The sequence below is a fragment of the Pristiophorus japonicus genome, unplaced genomic scaffold (assembly GCF_044704955.1).
Source record: "Pristiophorus japonicus isolate sPriJap1 unplaced genomic scaffold, sPriJap1.hap1 HAP1_SCAFFOLD_257, whole genome shotgun sequence".
NCBI classification, from domain to species: Eukaryota; Metazoa; Chordata; class Chondrichthyes; family Pristiophoridae; genus Pristiophorus; species Pristiophorus japonicus.
Genome location: NW_027252307.1, coordinates 460,378 through 482,475, shown reverse-complemented (window position 1 = coordinate 482,475; position 22,098 = coordinate 460,378). Strand labels below are relative to the sequence as shown.

General features: G+C 53.9%; 1 protein-coding gene across 1 annotated transcript in view; it reads left to right on the top strand.

Moving 5' to 3' along the window:
• Positions 1-22,098, top strand: part of LOC139247100 (collagen alpha-1(V) chain-like) — a 137,879-nt gene that overhangs the window by 28,856 nt on the left and 86,925 nt on the right. The window contains exons 8-16 of the mRNA XM_070871510.1: positions 2,897-2,950; positions 7,213-7,257; positions 10,240-10,293; positions 13,607-13,651; positions 13,782-13,835; positions 14,839-14,883; positions 16,365-16,418; positions 17,848-17,892; positions 19,794-19,847. Coding sequence (XP_070727611.1) covers positions 2,897-2,950; positions 7,213-7,257; positions 10,240-10,293; positions 13,607-13,651; positions 13,782-13,835; positions 14,839-14,883; positions 16,365-16,418; positions 17,848-17,892; positions 19,794-19,847 — 450 coding nt within the window. The remainder of the gene's footprint in view (positions 1-2,896; positions 2,951-7,212; positions 7,258-10,239; positions 10,294-13,606; positions 13,652-13,781; positions 13,836-14,838; positions 14,884-16,364; positions 16,419-17,847; positions 17,893-19,793; positions 19,848-22,098) is intronic.

The window sequence follows — 22,098 nt, the reverse complement described above, 5'->3', positions numbered from 1 at the left end:
TCAATGGTGACCCCCAGGATGTTGATGGTGGGGGATTCGGTGATGGTAATGCCGTTGAATGTCAAGGGGCGGTGGTTAGACTCTCGCTTGTTGGCGATGGTCATTGCCTGGCACTTGTGTGGTGCGAATGTTACTTGCCACTTATCAGCCCAAGTCTGAATGTTGTCCATGTCCTGTTGTATGTGGGCATGGAGTGCTCCATTATCTGAGGAGTTGTGAATGGCACTGAACACTGTGCAATCATCAGCGAACATCCCCACTTCTGACCTTATGATGGAGGGAAGGTCATTGATGAAGTAGCTGAAGATGGTTGGGCCGAGGACACTGCCCTGAGGAACTCCTGCAGCGATGTCCTGGTTCTGAGATGATTGACCTCCAACCACCACAACCATCTTCCTGTGTGCTGGGTATGACTCCAGCCAGTGGGGAGTTTTCCCTGATCCCCATTGACCAGGTTTACTGGGGCTCCTTGATGCCACACTCGGTCAAATGCTGCCTTGTTGTCGAGGGCAGTCACTCACCTCACCTCTGAAATTCAGCTCTTTTGACCATATTTGGACCAAGGCCGTAACGACATCTGGAGCCGAGTGGTTCTGGCGGAACCCAAACTAGGCATCGGTGAGCAGGTTATTGGTGAGTAAGTGCCACTTGATAGCCCTGTCGGTGACACCTTCCATCACTTTGCTGAAGATTGAGAGCAGACTGATGGGGCGGTAATTGGCCGGATTGGATTGGTCCTGCTTTTTGTGGACACAACATACCTGGGCAGTCCAAAAAATGAGATTGAGTTCAATACAAAACGTGGTGTGGATCACAATACAGAAAGCAGAACTGGAGTACAATGCAAAACCTGGAACTGGAGTTCAGTAAAAATGAACTGGATCCACAGAAAACCTCAAAACTGGCTGTGGAGTACATAAAAGGACTGGAAGTGGAGCTTAGTGTGACTGGGTGGACTCTGGAGTAGATACAAAGCATGGAGACTGGAATACGGAATCCAGGGGGTAACTGGCAGCAATACTGCTGACATCGCGTAAACCAATCACCATAACACTGCTGCTCCGAAACAGCGAGGGGGGGAGGCTGAGAAAAGCTCAGGGCTGTTTGTGTGTGTGTGGGGGGGGGTGGGGGGAGCGGGGTGTCCCTGGTGGGGGGGGGGGGGTATCCCTGCGGGGGCGTGTCCCTGGGGGCGTGTCTCTGGGGGTATCCCTGCGTGGGCGTGTCCCTGGGGGCGTGTCCCTGGGGGCGTGTCTCTGGGGGCGTGTCTCTGGGGGTGTGTTCCTGGGGGCGTGTCCCTGGGGGAGTGTCCCTGGGGGAGTGTCTCTGGGGGCGTGTCTCTGGGGGCGTGTCTCTGGGGGCGTGTCTCTGGGAGCGTGTCCCTGGGGGCGTGTCCCTGGGGGCGTGTCCCTGGGGGAGTGTTCCTGGGGGCATGTCCCTGGGGGCGTGTCCCTGGGGGAGTGTCCCTGGGGGAGTGTCCCTGGGGGAGTGTTCCTGGGGGAGTGTCCCTGGGGGAGTGGGGGGGTGATGCAGCTTGCCCCCTTGTTAAGATGGACCCTGGTTCTGTTCACCTGGCGGGGGCCGGGGATTGTGTTACTGGTCGTGCATTGTCAACGTGGGGAGGGTGCAGAGTGTGGGGGGTGAGATTGTGGGGGGCTGAGATTGTGGGGGGTGGGGGGGGGAGGTGGGGGAGTGAGATCGTGGGGGGGGGGGGTTGAGATTGTTGGGGGGTGGGGGGTGAGATTGTGGGGGGTGGGGGGTGAGATTGTTGGGGGGTGGGGGGTGAGATTGTTGGGGGGTGGGGGGTGAGATTGTGGGGGGTGGGGGGTGAGATTGTGGGGGGGTGGGGGGATGAGATTGTGGGGGGTGGGGGGTGAGATTGTGGGGGGTGAGATTGTGGGGGGTGAGATTGTGGGGGGTGGGGGGTGAGATTGTGGGGGGTGGGGGGTGAGATTGTGGGGGGTGGGGGGTGGGGGTGAGATTGTGGGGGGTGGGGGGTGAGATTGTTGGGTGGTGGGGGGTGAGATTGTGGAGGGTGGGGGGTGAGATTGTGGGGCGTGGGGGGTGAGATTGTGGGGCGTGGGGGGTGAGATTGTGGGGGGTGGGGGGGTGAGATTGTGGGGGGTGGGGGTGAGATTGTGGGGGGTGAGGGGTGAGATTGTGGGGGGTGGGGGTGAGATGGTGGGGGGTGAGATTGTGGGGGGTGGGGGTGAAATTGTGGGGGGTGGGGGGGTGAGATTGTGGGGGGTGGGGGGGGTGAGATTGTGGGGGGTGGGGGGTGAGATTGTGGGGGGTGGGCGGTGGGGGTGAGATTGTGGGGGGTGGGGGTGAGATTGTGGGGGTGAGATTGTGGGGGGTGGGGGTGAGATTGTGGGGGTGGGGGTGAGATTGTGGGGGGTGGGGGGTGAGATTGTGGGGGGTGGGGGGGTGAGATTGTGGGGGGTGGGCGGTGGGGGTGAGATTGTGGGGGGTGGGGGGTGGGGGTGAGATTGTGGGGGGTGGGGGGGTGAGATTGTGGGGGGTGGGCGGTGGGGGTGAGATTGTGGGGGGTGGGGGGGTGAGATTGTGGGGGTGGGGGGTGAGATTGTGGGGGGTGGGCGGTGGGGGTGAGATTGTGGGGGGTGGGGGGTGGGGGTGAGATTGTGGGGGGTGGGCGGTGGGGGTGAGATTGTGGGGGGTGGGCGGTGGGGGTGAGATTGTGGGGGGTGGGCGGTGGGGGTGAGATTGTGGGGGGTGGGGGGGTGAGATTGTGGGGGGTGGGGGGTGAGATTGTGGGGGGTGGGGGGTGGGGGTGAGATTGTGGGGGGTGGGGGGTGAGATTGTGGGGGGTGGGGGGTGAGATTGTGGGGGGTGGGGGGTGAGATTGTTTGATCCCGGCTCACTGTGCTTTCCCTTGTAGGGTCCTCGTGGATTACTCGGACCGAAAGGACCAGCGGGACCAGTGGGCCCCCCAGTGAGTATCTGTGGGAGCCGAGTGTTGGCGGGGAAGGGGAGGCGATGGTTGCTATCAGTCTCTGGGATTTATTGTCAAGTGTCGAGCTGGGCATTAAGGAGCTGTTTCAGACTCCAGAACATCTCCTCCCCCCCCCATCCCCGCCCATTATACACCCAGTATATCATTTCACTTCAATGCCTGTTCGATGTGTGAACCATACACTTCATTTTATGGGTTTATTTAAACACGTCTCCATTTCACTCTGCCCTTCCCCCCAGTTACTGACCCCACTATTATAACTTCTCCCGAGCTGGGATCCGTGCTGCGATAGGTTATTGATCCGGGGGCCAGAGAGCTCGATCAGTCGCAGGCGAAAGCAGGGCCGAGATATCGAGGTCAGAGTATGTGACAGGGGCGTGCGCCAGGAATTGAGGGAGGGATCCATTAACACCAGGCAGACCACACACACAGCACGTTCATCTCGGTGCCCAAACTCCCAATATACAGCCAGCCGTAGAATAATCGGACACGGACTCTGGACAGGGTGGGCCTCAATGTCCAGGGAAATGAAGGACAGCTGGTGAAAACCCTCAGAGTCCTGGGGAGGGAATAAGGCGGACATTTCTCTTTACATTGTGCGAGTTTCCCCCTCACTGCTGGTGTGGTTCATGTCTCTGGGTCACGGGGTCACACACTGACCTTTCACACTCTGGGACACGGGGTAATCACACACTGACCTTTCACACTCTGGGACACGGGGTCACACACTGACCTTTCACACTCTGGGACACGGGGTCACACACTGACCTTTCACACTCTGGGACACGGGGTCACACACTGACCTTTCACACTCTGGGACAGTGGGTCACACACTGACCTTTCACACTCTGGGTCACGGGGTCACACACTGACCTTTCACACTCTGGGACACGGGGTCACACACTGACTTTTCATACTCTGGGACAGTGGGTCACACACTGACCTTTCACACTCTGGGACACGGGGTCACACACTGACCTTTCACACTCTGGGTCACGGGGTCACACACTAACCTTTCACACTCTGGGACACGGGGTCACACACTGACCTTTCACACTCTGGGACAGTGGGTCACACACTGACCTTTCACACTCTGGGTCACGGGGTCACACACTGACCTTTCACACTCTGGGACACGGGGTCACACACTGACTTTTCATACTCTGGGACAGTGGGTCACACACTGACCTTTCACACTCTGGGACACAGGGTCACACACTGACCTTTCACAATCTGGGACAGTGGGTCACACACTGACCTTTCACACTCTGTGACACGGGGCCACACACTGACCTTTCACACTCTGGGACAGTGGGTCACACACTGACCTTTCACACTCTGTGACACGGGGCCACACACTGACCTTTCACACTCTGGGACACGGGGTCACACACTGACCTTTCACACTCTGGGACACGGGGTCACACACTGACCTTTCACAATCTGGGACAGTGGGTCACACACTGACCTTTCACACTCTGCGACACGGGGTCACACACTGACCTTTCACACTCTGTGACACGGGGCCACACACTGACCTTTCACACTCTGGGACACGGGGTCAGACACTGGATTTAAATCCAGCCCCGATGTTGGGATGAAAGATTTCGGGGCGTATTGGCTGTGATGCGTTGCACCATCTCAGTCCAGTGCCGGATCAGGACCAGGAGTCTCAGACGTTCCTGGCCAGTCTCAGTCGGAGGGAGTGCTGGTGCAGGAGGTGGTATTATGCTGTTCTAAGGTTTGGGCTAAGGGTGAGCTGTGTAATCGGTGCAGTGTAGAGGGAGCTTTACTCTCTCTCTGGCTGTGTCTGGGCTGATAATTGGCTGATACAGTACAGCACAACAGGAGGCCATTCGGCCCATCGTGTCTGAGCGGCTCTCTACAGGAGTACTTTAGTTAGTCCCACTCCCCGCCCTTTCCCCACAGCCCTGCAAATTATTAACCCTCGAGTATTTATCCAATTCCCTTTGAAGGCTACTATTGAATCTGCCTCCACCACCCTATCAGGCCGTGTATTCCAGATCCTAACCACTCGTTGCATAAAAAAAGATTTCCCTCATGTTACCTCTAGTTCTTTTGCCAATCGTCTTAAATCTGTGCCCTGTGATTATAGACCCTTCAACCATTGGAAATTATCTCCTTACTTACTCTGTCTAAACCCTTCTGAATTTCAAACACTTCTTTCAAATCTTCTCTTAGTCTTCTCTGCTGTATGGAGAACAACCCCAGCTTCTCCAGTCTATCAACGTTACTGAGGGTTGTCAACCAGTAACTAGTGGGGTGCCGCAGGGATCAGTGCTGGGACCCCAACTATTTACAATCTATATTAACCACTTGGAAGAAGGGACTGAGTGTAACGTAGCCAAGTTTGCTGATGATACAAAGATGGGAGGAAAAGCAATGTGTGAGGAGGACACAAAAAATCTGCAAAAGGACAGAGACAGGCTCAGTGAGTGGGCAAAAATTTGGCAGATGGAGTATAATGTTGGAAAGTGTGAGGTCATGCACTTTGGCAGAAAAATCAAAGAGAAAATTATTATTTAAATGGAGAAAGATTGCAAAGTGCCGCAGTACAGCAGGACCTGGGGGTACTTGTGCATGAAACACAAAAGGATAGTATGCAGGTACAGCAAGTGATCAGGAAGGCCAATGGAATCTTGGCCTTTATTGCAAAGGGGATAGAGTATAAAAGCAGGGAAGTCTTGCTACAGTTATACAGGGTATTGGTGAGGCCACACCTGGAATACTGTGTGCAGTTTTGGTTTCCATATTTACGAAAGGATATACTTGCTTTGGAGGCAGTTCAGAGAAGGTTCACTCGGTTGATTCCGGAGATGAGGGGGTTGACTTATGAGGAAAGGTTGAGTAGGTTGGGCCTCTACTCACTGGAATTCAGAAGAATGAGAGGTGATCTTATCGAAACGTATAAGATTATGAGGGGGCTTGACAAGGTGGATGCAGAGAGGATGTTTCCACTGATGGGGGAGACTAGAACTAGGGGACATGATCTTAGAATAAGGGGCCGCCCATTTAAAACTGAGATGAGGAGAAATTTCTTCTCTCAGAGGGTTGTAAATCTGTGGAATTCGCTGCCTCAGAGAGCTGTGGAAGCTGGGACATTGAATACATTTAAGACAGAAATAGACAGTTTCTGAACTGATAAGGGAGTAAGGGGTTATGGGGAACAGGCAGGGAAGTGGCCGAGATCGTATTAAATGGTGGAGCAGGCTCGAGGGGCCGTATAGACTATTCCTGCTCCTATTTCTTATGTTCTTATGTCCCTCATCCCTGGAACCATTCTTGTAAATCTTTTCTGCTCCTTCTCTCTCAGGCCTTCACATCCTTCCCAAAGCGCAGTGCCCAAAATTGGACACAATACTCCAGCTGTGGCCCAACCAGTGTTTTATAAAGGTTCATCATAACTCCCTTGCTTTTGTCCTCTGTGCCTCGATTTATGAAGCCTAGGATCCCATGTGCTTTATTAACTGTTCTGTTAACCTGCCCTACCATCTTCAACACTTTGTGCACATGTACCCCCAGGTCTCTGTGTTCATTCACCACCTTTAAATTTGTACCATTTAGTTTATATTTGCCCTTTTATTCCATGGGCTTCAATTTTGCTAACAAGCCTATTATGTGGCACTTTAGCAAACATCTTTTGGAAATCTGTGTACATTACATCAACCAGACTGCCCTCATCAACCTTCACTGTTACTTCATCAAAAAACTCAATCAAGTTGGTTCAACACGATTTGCGTTTAGCTAATCCGTGCTGGCTCTCATTAATTAATCCAAGTGACTGTTAATTTTGTCCCAGATTATTGTTTCTAAAAGCTTCCCCACTGCCGAGGTTAAACTGAGCGGCCTGTAGTTGCCGGGTTTATCTTTGTACAAGGGTTTTAACATTTGCAATTCTCCAGCCCTGTGGCATCACCCCCGATATCTAAGGAGGATTGGAGGATTATGGTCAATACCTCGGTGCGTTCCAACCATCCTTCCCTCGGGATAAATCGAGTGACTGACTCCCCGAGCTCCGAGTGACTCCCCGAGCTCCGAGTGACTCCCCGAGCTCCGAGTGACTCCCCGAGCTCCGAGTGACTCCCCGAGCTCCGAGTGACTCCCCGAGCTCCGAGTGACTCCCCGAGCTCCGAGTGACTCCCCGAGCTCCGAGTGACTCCCCGAGCTCTGAGATCCCACAAATGTCTCTTTGATTAACCTGCGTCTTATTTGCTTTTCAGGGCGTGACAGGAATGGACGGTCACCATGGTCCCAAGGGTAGTCAGGTACGTACTCGCCACACGACCCTTGCTCCTATCGCCCCTTGACCCTTGCTCCTCAACCCTCGGCCCTCAAGCCTCGCTCCTCGCCCACCCCCCCACCCAGCATAAATCGGCCGGAACCCAGCATAATCCGTCCCAACTGTGAGCCTCAGCTCGTTTCCCTGACCTGACATTCACTTGGAAATGGGTGAGAATCCTGGAGCTCGGAGTCGTGGAGTGGGGGGGAGGGGAGATTTAATCTTCATTTCTATCTCCCCCCCTCCTCCCTCTCCCCCCGGGGAATTCCCTATGGGTGGCAGCGGGTTCAAAGTGGGGCCTTTCCACCCGGGGCCAGATGTTTCCCTGGAAACGCCCCCCCCGGCCGAACATCCCAGGCCAGGCGCTGGGTATTGTGGAGAATGTTCGGCCCCTCGGCCTCCGTTAGATAAACCAGGTCATCTGTTTCCTGAGCCGCCATGAGATGCTTCATGTTAATGTCTGATGGCTCAGCGGGTGACTGCTCCCCGCGGTGAGTATCTGAGCCTTTTGCACCAGGGCGGGCCCAAGGTCTCAGCCTCGGCAGCACAGAGGACCAACACTCCCCGAATGTTTCTTTTGGTTGTGTGGTCTCTTTAACCAGCTTCGCGGCATGTTCATAATTCTTCACATGCACAAAGTCTGGGATTGAGAAGCCGGCGTGCGGACTGCGCAGACCCTCCGGCCTGCAGCTCGGTGAGAACGTTGGTGCAGAGAGAGAGGGGCTACAGGTAGCCCCAAACACAGGGGTCCTGCTCCTGCTCACTGCTGGAACTGTGTGTGAGTGCGTGTGAGAGTGTGTGAGAGTGTGTGTGTGAGGGTGTGTGTGAGGGTGTGTGTGAGTGAGGGAGTGTGCGTGTGTCTGTGAGTGTGTGTGGGTGTGTGTGTGTGTGAGAGTGTGTGTGTGTGAGTGAGGGAGTGTGCGTGAGTGTGTGAGGGTGTGTGTGTGAGTGAGAGTGTGTGAGGGAGTATGTGTGTCTGTGAGTGTGTGAGAGAGTGTGTGTCTGTGAGTGTGTGAGAGTGTGTGTGTGTGTGAGGGTGTGTGTCTGTGAGTGTGTGTGAGAGTGTGTGAGGGTGTGTGTCTGTGAGTGTGTGTGAGTGCGTGTGAGTGCGTGTGAGAGTGCGCGAGAGTGTGTGAGAGTGTGTGTGTGAGGGTGTGTGTGTGAGTGAGGGAGTGTGCGTGTGTCTGTGAGTGTGTGTGTCTGTGAGTGTCTGTGGGTGTGTGTGAGGGTGTGTGTGTGAGTGAGAGTGTGTGAGGGAGTATGTGTGTCTGTGAGTGTGTGAGGGTGTGTGTCTGTGAGTGTGTGTGAGTGTGTGTGAGAGTGTGTGTGTGTGTGTGAGGGTGTGTGTCTGTGAGTGTCTGTGAGAGTGTGTGAGAGTGTGTGAGGGTGTGTGTGTGAGTGAGGGAGTGTGCGTGTGTCTGTGAGTGTGTGTGTCTGTGAGTGTCTGTGGGTGTGTGTGAGGGTGTGTGTGTGAGTGAGAGTGTGTGAGGGAGTATGTGTGTCTGTGAGTGTGTGAGGGTGTGTGTCTGTGAGTGTGTGAGAGTGTGTGTGTGAGAGTGTGTGTGTGTGAGTGTGTGTGAGGGTGTGTGTCTGTGAGTGTGTGTGAGTGTGTGTGTGTGTGTGTGAGGGTGTGTGTCTGTGAGTGTGTGTGAGTGTGTGTGAGAGTGTGTGAGGGTGTGTGTGTGAGTGAGGGAGTGTGCGTGTGTGTGTGAGGGTGTGTGTCTGTGAGAGTGTGTGAGAGTGTGTGAGGGTGTGTGTGTGAGTGAGGGAGTGTGCGTGTGTGTGTGAGGGTGTGTGTCTGTGAGAGTGTGTGAGGGTGTGTGTGTGTGAGGGTGTGTGTCTGTGAGTGTGTGTGAGTGTGTGTGAGAGTGTGTGAGGGTGTGTGTGTGAGTGAGGGAGTGTGCGTGTGTGTGTGAGGGTGTGTGTCTGTGAGAGTGTGTGAGGGTGTGTGTGTGTGAGGGTGTGTGTCTGTGAGAGTGTGTGAGGGTGTGTGTGTGTGAGGGTGTGTGTCTGTGAGAGTGTGTGAGAGTGTGTGAGGGTGTGTGTGTGTGAGGGTGTGTGTCTATGAGAGTGTGTGAGGGTGTGTGTCTGTGAGTGTGTGTGAGAGTGTGTGAGGGTGTGTGTGTGAGTGAGGGAGTGTGCGTGTGTGTGTGAGGGTATGTGTCTGTGAGAGTGTGTGAGGGTGTGTGTGTGTGAGGGTGTGTGTCTGTGAGAGTGTGTGAGGGTGTGTGTGTGTGAGGGTGTGTGTCTGTGAGAGTGTGTGAGGGTGTGTGTGTGTGAGGGTGTGTATCTGTGAGAGTGTGTGAGAGTGTGAGGGTGTGTGTATGTGAGGGTGTGTGTCTGTGAGAGTGTGTGAGGGTGTGTGTCTGTGAGAGTGTGTGAGGGTGTGTGTCTGTGAGAGTGTGTGAGAGTGTGTGTGTGAGTGAGGGTGGGTGTGTGTGTGTGAGTGAGCGAGGGAGTGTGTGTGTGTGTGAGGGTGTGTGTCTGTGAGAGTGTGTGAGGGTGTGTGTGTGTGTGAGTGTGTGTGTGTGTGTGTGAGGGTGTGTGTGAGTGAGGGTGTGTGTGTGTGAGTGAGTGAGGGAGTGTGTGTGTGTGAGAGTGTGTGTCTGTGAGAGTGTGTGAGAGTGTGTGTGTGAGGGTGTGTGTCTGTGAGAGTGTGTGAGGGTGTGTGAGTGAGGGTGGGTGTGTGTGTGAGTGAGTGAGGGAGTGTGTGTGTGTGTGTGTGTGTGTCTGTGAGAGTGTGTGAGGGAGTGTGTGTGTGTGAGGGAGTGTGTGTGTGAGAGTGTGTGAGGGTGTGTGTGTGTGAGGGTGTGTGTGTGTGAGTGAGACCCTTACCTCTGTCCCTGCCCACTGCTTGTCACATGATGTTACAAATGAGTGTTTGCAGATAGTTCTCGATTCTGAGCAAACACAATTTGCTGAGTTTATGTGGTGCTGGATTAATCACAAATATATTTTCTTTCTTTAGGGTCCTCAAGGTGAACCCGGTCCACCCGGACAGCAGGGGAATCCTGGTGCTCAGGTAACTCTCAGACCCCTCGATACACTCTGTACACCGGGGCAGCACACTGCCGGGCAGTCAGTACTGAGGGGCTGCAACAAACTACTGCAGGACATTAATAAACTTGCAGAATGGGCAAATGAAGTTCAACACAGATAAATGTGAGGGATTACATTTTGGTAGGAGGAATAGGGAGGTCACTTATTACTGGGGGGGTGTGAGTCTGGGTGGGGGAAGAGGTACAAAGGGATCTCGGATACAGATACACAAATCACTAAAAGTACCGACACGGGTTAGCAAGGCCAGAAAAAGCAAACCAAGCACCAGGGTTTATTTCTCGAGGTATCGAATTGAAAAATAGGGAAGTTTTGCTGAACCTGTATGGAACCTGGGTTAGACCAGACTTGGAGCACTGCGTACAGTTCTGGTCACCATATTATAAAAGGGATATAGAGGCACTGGCGAGGGTGCAGAGAAGATTTACAGGGATGATACCAGAACTGAGAGGGTATACATATCAAGAAAGGATGAACAGGCTGGGCTCTTTTCTCTAGAAACATAGAAACATAGAAAATAGGTGCAGGAGTAGGCCATTCGGCCCTCCGAGCCTGCACCGCCATTCAATAAGATCATGGCTGATCATTCCCTCAGTACTCCATTCCTGCTTTCTTGCCATACCCCTTGATCCCTTTAGCCCTAAGGGCCACATCTAACTCCCTTTTGAATATATCTAATGAATTGGCCTCAACAACTTTCTGTGGCAGAGAATTCCACAGGTTCACCACTCTCTGAGTGAAGAAGTTTCTCCTCATCTCGGTCCTAAATGGCTTACCCCTTATCCTTAGACTGTGATCCCCTGGTTCTGGACTTCCCCAACATCGGGAACATTCTTCCTGCATCTAACCTGTCTGAACCCATCAGAATTTTAAATGTTTCTATGAGGTCCCCTCTCATTCTTCTAAATTCCAGTAAATATAATCCTAGTCAATCCAGTCTTTCTTCATATGTCAGTCCTGCCATCCCGGAAATCAGTCTGATGAACCTTCGCTGCACTCCCTCAATAGCAAAAATGTCCTTCCTCAGATTAGGAGACCAAAACTGAACACAATATTCCAGGTGAGGTCTCACTAAGGCCCTGTACAACTGCAGTAAGACCTCCCTGCTCCTATACTCAATCCCCTAGCTATGAAGGCCAACATACCATTTGCCTTCTTCACCGCCTGCTGTACCTGCATGTCAACTTTCAATGACTGATGAACCATGACACCCAGGCTTCATTGCACCTCCCCCTTTCCTAACTTTCTGCCATTCAGATAATATTCTGCCTTTGTGTTTTTGCCCCCAAAATGGTTAACCTCACATTTATCCACATTATACTGCATTTGCCATGCATTTGCCCACTCACCTAACCTGTCCAAGTCACCCTGCAGCCTCCTAGCATCCTCCTCACAGCTCACACTGCCACCCAACTTAGTGTCATCTGCAAACTTGGAGATATTACACTCAATTCCTTCGTCTAAATCATTAATGTATATTGTAAATAGCTGGGGTCCCAGCACTGAACCCTGCGGTACCCCACTAGTCACTGCCTGCCATTCTGAAAAGGATGCGTTTATTCCAACTCTTTGCTTCCTGTCTGCCAACCAGTTCTCTATCCACGTCAGTACATTACCCCCAATACCATGTGCCTTAATTTTGCACACCAATCTCTTGTGTGGGACCTTGTCAAAAGTCTTTTGAAAGTCCAAAAACACCACATCCACTGGTTCTCCCTTGTCCACTCTACTAGTTACATCCTCAAAAAATTCTATAAGATTCGTCAAGCATGATTTCCCTTTCATAAATCCATGCTGACTTGGACCGATCCTGTCACTGCTTTCCAAATGCACTGCTATTACATCTTTAATAATTGATTCCAACATTTTCCCACTACTGATGTCAGGCTAACCGGTCTATAATTACCCGTTTTCTCTCTCCCTCCTTTTTTAAAAAGTGGTGTTACATTAGCTACCCTCCAGTCCATAGGAACTGATCCAGAGTCGATAGACTGTTGGAAAATGACCACCAATGCATCCACTATTTCTAGGGCCACTTCCTTAAGTATTCTGGGATGCAGACTATCAGGCCCCGGGGATTTATCGGCCTTCAATCCCATCAATTTCCCTAACACTATTTTCGGCCTAATAAGAATTTCCCTCAGTTCCCCTTTCTCGCTAGATCCTCGGTCATCTTGTATTTTCGGGAGGTTATTTGTGTCTTCCTTAGTGAAGACGGAACCAAAGTATTTGTTCAATTGGTCGACCGTTTCTTTGTTCCCCATTATAAATTCCCCTGATTCTGACTGCAAGGGACCTACATTAGTCTTCACTAATCTTTTTCTCTTCACATATCTATAGAAGCTTTTGCAGTCAGTTTTAATGTTCCCTGGAAGCTTACTCTCGTACTCTATTTCCCCCCTCCTCATTTATATGCCTCTTCCTTGGATTTAACACTTTCCCTAATTTCCCTTGTTATGGTTGAGCCACCTTCCCTTTTTTATTCTTACGCCACTCAGGGATGTGCAATTGTTATACATCCCATGTGATATTTAAATGTCTGCCATTGCCTATCCACCGTTAACCCTTTAAGTATCATTTGCCAGTCTATTCTAGCCAATTCACGTCTCATACCATCGAAGTTACCTTTCCTTAAGTTCAGGACCCTAGTCTCTGAATTAACTGTGTCACTCTCCATCTTATTGAAGAATTCTACCATATTATGGTCACTCTTCCCCAAGGGACCTTGCACAATCAGATTGCTAATTAATCCTCTCTCGTTACACAAGACCCAGTCTAGAAACGAGAAGGCTGAGGGGTGAGCTGATAGAGGACTTTACAATTATGAAAGGGGTTCGAAAGGGTACAGGTAGAGAAGATGTTTCCACATGTGGGGGAGACCAGAACTAGGGGCCATCAATATAAGATAGTCACTAATAAATCCAATCGGGGAATTCAGGAGAAACTTCTTTACTCATAGCGTGGTGAGAATGTGGAACTCACTGCCACAGGGAGGGGTTGAGGTGAATTGTATCGATGTATTTAAGGGGAGGCTGGATAAACACATGAGGGAGAAGGGAACGGAGGCTTATGCTGACAGAGTGAGATGAGGAAAGATGGGAGGAGACTCAAGTGGAGCATGGACTGGTTGGGCCGAATGGCTGTGCTGTGAACTCTGTGTAATTAACGCTATAAAACACACACTCCATTTGTAGCTGCTGTTAGCTGCAGAATTTCTGCAATAAAATCTATCTCTCTGGGTTTATTCTTAATCTGTCGATGTTTCTTGTGTTTCACAGGGTCTCCCAGGACCACAAGGACCAATCGGACCCCCAGGAACCAAAGTAAGTGTCGTGTCAGGGGGCTTCCAACTTTGCTCGATGTGAAATCGGTTCCTCGCGGCTGGAGTTGATCATCTCTGTCACCGTATCTTGCTCGCACTCAATCTCAAATCTGCTCTCTTTCAACCCACAGGGTCCCACCGGCAAACCCGGGCTACCAGGAGTACCAGGAGCAGATGGACCCCCAGTGAGTCACCACCGGACCCCCAGGGGAGAGTTATACCGGCGGGGGGAGAGTTATACCGGCATGTAGAGAGTTATACCAGCGGGGGCAGAGTTATACCGGCATGGAGAGAGTTATACCGGCAGAGGGGGAGTTATACTCCCAGGGGGAGAGTCACACCAGCAGGGGGAGAGTTCTCAAGATATGGGTGTCGCTGGCAAGACCAGCGTTTATTATGCAGCCCTAGTTACCCTGGTTTGATACAACTGAGTAACTTCAGGCCATGTCAGAGGGCGGTTAAGAGTTATCCAGGTGTGGGAAGGGTGTCACCGATAGGCCCAGACCGGGTAAGGATGACAGGTTTCCATCTCCGAAGGACATCAGTGAACCAGTTGGGTTTTTACCACAATCTGACAGCTTCATGGTCACTGTTACTGAGCCAGATTTTTATTTCCGAACAAATTCAAATTCCCAAACTGGCCACGGTGGGATTTCACAGAATTACCGAATCGCACGGCTCAGGAGGAGGCCATTGGGCCCATCGAGCCTGTGCCGGCTCTGTGACAGAGCGATCCAATCAGTCCCACTCCCCGCTCTGTCCCCACAGCCCGGCACATTTCTCCTGTCCCAGTATTTATCCAATTCCCGGTTTGAAAGTTACTATTGAATCTGTTCCCACCGCCCTGTCAGGCAGCGCGTTCCCGATCACAACAACTCGCTGCGTAAAAACATTCTCTCCATCTCCCCCATTGAAAGTTTTTAGACGGAGGCGGGTAGATCTTTGTTGAGTGACATGGAGCAAAGGTGGCTCAGTGGGTTGAGGCACAGATCGGCCGGGATCGTGTTGTAGGCAGGACAGGCTCGAGGTGTGGACTTACCTCCTGCTCCCCAAGCCGCTTGCAATCGGAGCTGTCCCAATGGGGACCTCACAGAGAAGGAGTTTTCTGACTGGGAGGGTGGAGGGCACGGGAATACTCACCGTGTAACATGGGTCGGAGGACTCAGCAATTCCTCTTTGTGTCCTCAGGGTCACCCTGGCAAGGAAGGTCCGTCTGGAGAGAAAGGAAGTCCGGTAAGTTCCATCGTCCGATTCCTCTGTTCTCTCGCTTTAACCCAGTGCTGTTCCCGAGCGATGTACAGCGAGCCCCGAACTCAATCCTGCCCGTACCCTGGGGTCTCTCCTGTACCCTTCCTCCCCCCGTACCCCTGGGGTCTCTCCTGTACCCTGCTCCCGTACCCTGGGGTCTCTCCTGTACCCTCCCCATCCCCCCGTACCCTAGGGTCTCTCCTGTACCCTGCTCACCCCCCCCCCCCTCGTACCCTGGGGTCTCTCCTGTACCCTGCTCCCGTACCCTCTTACCCTGGGGTCTCTCCTGTACCCTGCTCCCGTACCCTCGTACCCTGGGGTCTCTCCTGTACCCTTCCACCCCCGGACCCTGGGGTCTCTCCTGAACCCCCCCCCGTACCCTGGGGCATCTCCTGTACCCCCCCCCCCGTACCCTGGGGTCTCTCCTGTACCCTCACCCCCACGAACCCTGGGGTCTCTCCTGTACCCCCCCCCCCGTACCCTGGGGTCTCTCCTGTACCCTCCCCCCCCCCGTACCCTGGGGTCTCTCCTGTACCCTTCCCCTCCCGTACCCTGGGGTCTCTCCTGTACCCTGCTCCCGTACCCCCGTACCCCCATACCTTGGGGCCTCTCCTGTACCCTGCTCCCGTACCCCCGTACCCTGGGGTCTCTCCTGTACCCTTCCCCCCCCCCGTACCCTGGGGTCTCTCCTGTACCCTCCCCACCCCCACCCGTACCCTGGGGTCTCTCCTGTACCCCCCCCCCCCCCGTACCCTGGGATCTCTCCTGTACCCTTCCACCCCCGTACCCTGGGGTCTCTCCTGTACCCTCCCCACCCCCCCCGTACCCTGGGGTCTCTCCTGTACCCCCCCCCCCGTACCCTGGGATCTCTCCTGTACCCTTCCACCCCCGGACCCTGGTGTCTCTCCTGTACCCCCCCCCGTACCCTGGGGTCTCTCCTGTACCCCCCCCCGTACCCTGGGGTCTCTCCTGTACCCCTCCCCCCGTACCCTGGGGTCTCTCCTGTACCCCCCCCCGTATCCTGGGGTCTCTCCTGTACCCTCCGCCCCCCCCCCCGTACCCTGGGGTATCTCCTGTACCCCCCCCCGTACCCTGGGGTCTCTCCTGTACCCCCCCCCGTACCCTGGGGTCTCTCCTGTACCCTTCCCCCCCATATGCTGGGGTCTCTCCTGTACCACCCCCCCCCCCGTACCCCAGGCCTGTACCCTGCCCCCCCCGTACCCCAGGCCTGTACCCTGCCCCCCACGTAACCCCCCCCCCCCCCACCTTGGGTCCTCCCACGAGCTCCTTACTGCGCGTTTGCCCGTACAGCTGTCCCACAGGCGGATCCTCACCACCCGCGCACATGTCCTTGCCCCTCCCTGTCCCGACGGCCTGGGGTCGAGTCTGTGCCGAGCAGTCTCAGCCCCTGCGATCCCTCCGCTCGGCCCCACAGTCTGAGTGATTTTTGCCTCTTGTCTCTCCAGGGTCCCTCAGGGCCACAGGGTCCCATCGGCTATCCAGGTCCACGTGGGGTCAAGGTAAGCCTCGTCGGTTGTGGTCAGCATCTCGGGGCGGGCTGGAGACCGAGCTGGTGCCTGTATACGCCAGTCAGCGAGCTCTCGCTCAGCCCTAACCAGCTCGGGCACGGAGTCAACTTTACAGTTCGACAATGGAAATCGGAGTCCTAAATCAAGTTTACTTTAAGAGCAATAAAGAGCTGTTGGTGTTTCCAGCAGCCTGGGATGTTGTACGTGAGCCTCTCCTGCCCCAGCCACACCCCTTGGGACAAGGGGTTGGGACAAGTGCCAGGTGCGGTGACTCTGCCCAAGACTGAGTCACGCTGGGCAGAGCTGGCACACACACCGGGCATTGTGTGTCACCCCCCTGGGCCACGCTGATTCCTTCTATTCTTGGAAATCCAGTGTTTCACTGTTGTTTCTAAATGTGTAGTGAAGTTCCAAGCTGTCTGATGTTACCCCTGCATGATGGTCAGTTATTGCAGGGCAAAGACACTGAGACAGAGAGATACAGGGGGAGAGAGATACAGGGGGAGAGAGATACAGGGGGAGAGAGATACAGGGGGAGAGAGATACAGGGGGAGAGAGATACAGGGGGAGAGAGATACAGGGGGAGAGAGATACAGGGGGAGAGAGATACAGGGGGAGAGAGAGATACAGGGGGAGCGAGAGATACAGAGAGAGAGAGGAGAGACACCGAGAGAGAGAGATACAGAGAGAGCGAGAGATACAGAGAGAGCGAGAGATACCGAGAGAGCGAGAGATACAGAGAGAGAGAGCGAGAGATACAGAGAGAGAGAGGAGAGACACAGAGAGAGAGACAGAGACACAGAGAGAGAGAGAGAGAGAGACAGGGAGAGAGAGAGAGAGACAGGGAGAGAGAGAGAAAGAGAGAGAGACAGAGACAGAGAGAGAGAGAGGAGAGACACCAAGAGGGAGAGAGAGAGAGAGAGAGACAGACAGAGAGAGAGAGAGGAGAGACACCGAGAGGGAGAGAGACAGGGACAGAGACAGAGACACAGAGAGACAGAGAAAGAGAGAGAGAGACAGGGAGAGAAAGAGATACAGAGAGAGAGATACAGAGAGAGAGATACAGAGAGAGAGAGGAGAGACACCGAGAGGGAGAGACACAGAGAGACAGAGAGAGAGAGAAAGACAGACAAACAGAGCGAGAGAGAGAGAGAGAGAGACAGACAGACAGAGAGAGACAAAGAGACAGAGAGAGAGGCAGACTGAGACAGAGAGAGAGACAGACAGACAGAGAGAGAGACAGACTGAGACAGAGAGAGAGAGAGACAGACAGAGAGAGAGAGAGAGAGAGACAGAGAGAGAGACAGCCTCCCTCCCCTGACACTGCCCCTCCCCCCGACTGTCCCACCCACTTCCAGCCCACGGAGGGGTGCGGGGTAAGTTGAGCGAAACCCTTGAGCTGTGTTCTGTTGTTTTTCAGGGCGCCGATGGTGTTCGTGGTTTTATGGGACACAAAGGTGGAAAGGTAAGGAGTGGATTCTCGAGTGTCGATTCCTCACCTCATCTCTGAGGGAGCTCCAGTTTTAGTCGCTGTTTTTACACCAGAGAAGTTGTATAAAAAGCTCCTGAAACGGCTGGTTGATTCCTGGTGATGGTCACTGAGAATGTGACGGGAGAGCGAGGCCATTCAGCCCATCGACCTCATCCTGCAACGCAATTCCACGCTCCTGCCCTCCCAGTTTGCCCTCCTCCTCTCCTGAAGACTCTAACTCCTGATGAGTGGCCCAGTCTTCACCTGTGAGCCTGGATGGTGATTGGCACCAGGTATTCGACCATGAGAGGCACCACAGTCCTGGTTTCACTCAGACTCCCTGCAGGAACATTTATCCACACTTCCTTTATCAACATGTCCTTTATCAACCTGCTGCTGAGAGTGCTCCTATCCCTCCTCCCTCCTCCAGCAACATGCCCAGCTTGGTGTGGCCTGTCCTCGGTGCTGGGCGCGAGGCCGACTGGACCTGTCACGTCAGCGAACACCTGCTCTGGGCAAAGCCACCAATCAGCAATGCAGTGTGTCCGTGCCCCGTGGTCTATTCAAACTTTAACCATCTGTACAAAACTCCCACAGCCCGAAGAAGGTAACCACAGCCAGTGGAAAGAGAGCTGTGAGTAGCTGCTGCCCCTTCATGCAGTGCTGGAGGGAGTCCTTCATCTCGTGTTCAGCCGTGCGAGGTTACGAGAGGGCACGGTGTGAGCGTCAGCGCTGATGTCAGATCAGTGAACCTGGCTCTGGAACCGGGAGAGGCAGGACCGACCCTACCATTCCCACATTGAAGCACAGCCCCCTCGGCCTCCCAGGGCTCATCCCATCTTCTCGATACATAGGCGCCTTTCACTCCCTCAGTACTGCCCCTCCGACAGTGTAGCACTCCCTCAGTACTACCCTCCGACAGCGTAACACTCCCTCAGTACTATCCTCCGACAGTGTAGCACTCCCTCAGTACTACCCTCCGACAGTGTAACATTCCCTCAGTACTACCCTCCGACAGTGTCGCACTCCCTCAGTACTACCCTCCGACAGTGTAGCACTCCCTCAGTACTGCCCCTCCGACAGTGTAGCACTCCCTCAGTACTGCCCCTCCGACAGTGTAACACTCCCTCAGTACTACCCTCCGACAGCGTAACACTCCCTCAGTACTGCCCCTCCGACAGTGTAACACTCCCTCAGTACTACCCTCCGACAGCGTAACACTCCCTCAGTACTGACCCTCCGACAGTGTAACATTCCCTCAGTACTGCCCCTCCGACAGTGCAGCACTCCCTCAGTACTGCCCCTCCGACAGTGCAGCATTCCCTCAGTACTGCCCCTCCGACAGTGCAGCACTCCCTCAGTACTGCCCCTTCGACAGTGCAGTGCTCCCTCAGTACTACCCTCCGACAGTGCAGAGCTCCCTCAGTACTACCCTCCGACAGTGCAGCACTCCCTCAGTACTGCCCCTCCGACAGTGCAGCACTCCCTCAGTACTGCCCCTCCGACAGTGCAGCACTCCCTCAGTACTGCCCCTCCGACAGTGCAGCACTCCCTCAGTACTACACTGGGAGTGTCAGCCTGGAATTTGTGCTCAAATCTCTGGAGTGGGCCTTGAACCCACGACCTTCATAGGCCAGAGAGAATCGCACTGAGCCACGGCTGACATTGGAGAGACATTGAAGCAGGCGAGCAGTGAGTGTGAAGGGTACAGGGGGGAGCAGTGGGGAGCGAGGCACAAGTGTCCGTGGGGAGAGCCTTGGCTTCCACCTCTCCCAGCATCCTGTCAGTGTGTCGGACCTCAAGCGATGCCATTGGTGGAGCCTCAGCCTGTGGGGGGGGGCGTGTCCCAGTTACACTTGTGAATCTCATTCTTTATTCTCTTTCCACTTTTACAGGGTGAAGATGGTTTCCCAGGCTTCAAGGGCGACATGGGAATAAAGGGCGACAGAGTGAGTAACAGACGGAAGCACTGTACACCCTGTCACTGGAGAACCTTACAGCACAGAGGGCCATTCTGTGACAGAGCGATCCAATCAGTCCCACTTCCCGGCTCGGTCCCCACACTCCAAACTTTTCCCCTTTTGAAAGTTACTATTAAATCTACTCCCACCGTCATTTCACACCTGGAGCACTGTGAGCAGTTCTGGGCCCCACACCTGGAGCACTGTGAGCAGTTCTGGGCCCCACACCTGGAGCACTGTGAGCAGTTCTGGGTCCACACCTGGAGCACTGTGAGCAGTTCTGGGTCCACACCTGGAGCACTGTGAGCAGTTCTGGGTCCACACCTGGAGCACTGTGAGCAGGTCTGGGCCCCACACCTGGAGCACTGTGAGCAGGTCTGGGCCCCACACCCGGAGCACTGTGAGCAGTTCTGGGTCCACACCTGGAGCACTGTGAGCAGTTCTGGGTCCACACCTGGAGCACTGTGAGCAGTTCTGGGTCCACACCTGGAGCACTGTGAGCAGTTCTGGGTCCACACCTGGAGCACTGTGAGCAGGTCTGGGCCCCACACCTGGAGCACTGTGAGCAGGTCTGGGCCCCACACCTGGAGCACTGTGAGCAGTTCTGGGTCCACACCTGGAGCACTGTGAGCAGTTCTGGGTCCACACCTGGAGCACTGTGAGCAGTTCTGGCCCCACACCCGGAGCACTGTGAGCAGTTCTGGGCCCCACACCTGGAGCACTGTGAGCAGTTCTGGGCCCACACCTGGAGCACTGTGAGCAGTTCTGGGCCCCACACCTGGAGCACTGTGAGCAGTTCTGGGCCCCACACCCGGAGCACTGTGAGCAGTTCTGGGCCCCACACCTGGAGCACTGTGAGCAGGTCTGGGCCCCACACCTGGAGCACTGTGAGCAGTTCTGGGCCCCACACCTGGAGCACTGTGAGCAGTTCTGGGCCCCACACCTGGAGCACTGTGAGCAGTTCTGGGCCCACACCTGGAGCACTGTGAGCAGTTCTGGGTCCACACCGTAGGGAGGATATATTGACCTCGGAGGGAGAGCAGTGTGGGTTTACCAGACTGATACCCGGACTCCAAGGGTTAAGTTACGAGGAGAGATTACACAAACTAAGGTTGTATTCCCTAGAATTTAGAGGGTTAAGAGGTGATCTGATGGAAGTTTTCAGGATATTGAGGGGAACAGATTGGGTAGATAGAGAGAGACTGTTCCCGCTGGTTGAGGAGTACAGGACTCGGGGGCACAGTCTAAACATTAGAGCCAGATCTTTCAGGAGTGAAGTTCAGAAACACTTCTGCACACAAAGGGTGGGAGAGGTTTGGAACTCTCTCCCGAAAACGGCAGTTAATGCTGGATCAGTTGCTAATTTTAAATTTTTATTAACCTAAGGTATTAAGGATATGGGCCAAAGGCGGGTTTATGGAGTTAGGTCACAGATTAGCCATGATCTCATTGAATGGCAGAACAGACTCGAGGGGCTGAATGGCCTCCTCCTGTTCCTGTGTAACAGGCTCGAGGGGCTGAATGGCCTCCTCCTGTTCCTGTGTTCCTGTGTTCAGGCAGCGCGTTCCAGATCACAACAACTCGCTGCATAAAACGATTCTCCTCATTTCCCCTCTGGTTCTTTTGCCAATTATCGTAAACTTGTGGCATAGAAACATAGAAAATAGGTGCAGGAGTAGGCCATTCGGCCCTTCGAGCCTGCACCACCATTCAATAAGATCATGGCTGATCATTCCCTCAGTACCCCTTTCCTGCTTTCTCTCCAGACCCCTTGATCCCTTTAGCCGTAAGGACCATATCTAACTCCCTCTTGAATATATCCAATGAACCGGCATCAACAACTCTCTGCGGTAGGGAATTCCACAGGTTAACAACTCTCTGAGTGAAGAAGTTTCTCCTCATCTCGGTCCTAAATGGCTTACCCCTTATCCTAAGACTATGTCCCCTGGTTCTGGACTTCCCCAACATTGGGAACATTCTTCCTGCATCTAACCTGTCCAGTCCCGTCAGAATCTTATACGTTTCTATGAGATCCCCTCTCATCCTTCTAAACTCTAGTGAATAAAGGCCCAGTTGATCCAGTCTCTCCTGATATGACAGTCCAGCCATCCCGGGAATTAGTCTGGTGAACCTTCGCTGCACTCCCTCAATAGCAAGAATGTCCTTCCTCAGATTAGGAGACCAAAACTGAACACAATATTCCAGGTGAGGCCTCACTAAGGCCCTGTACAACTGCAGT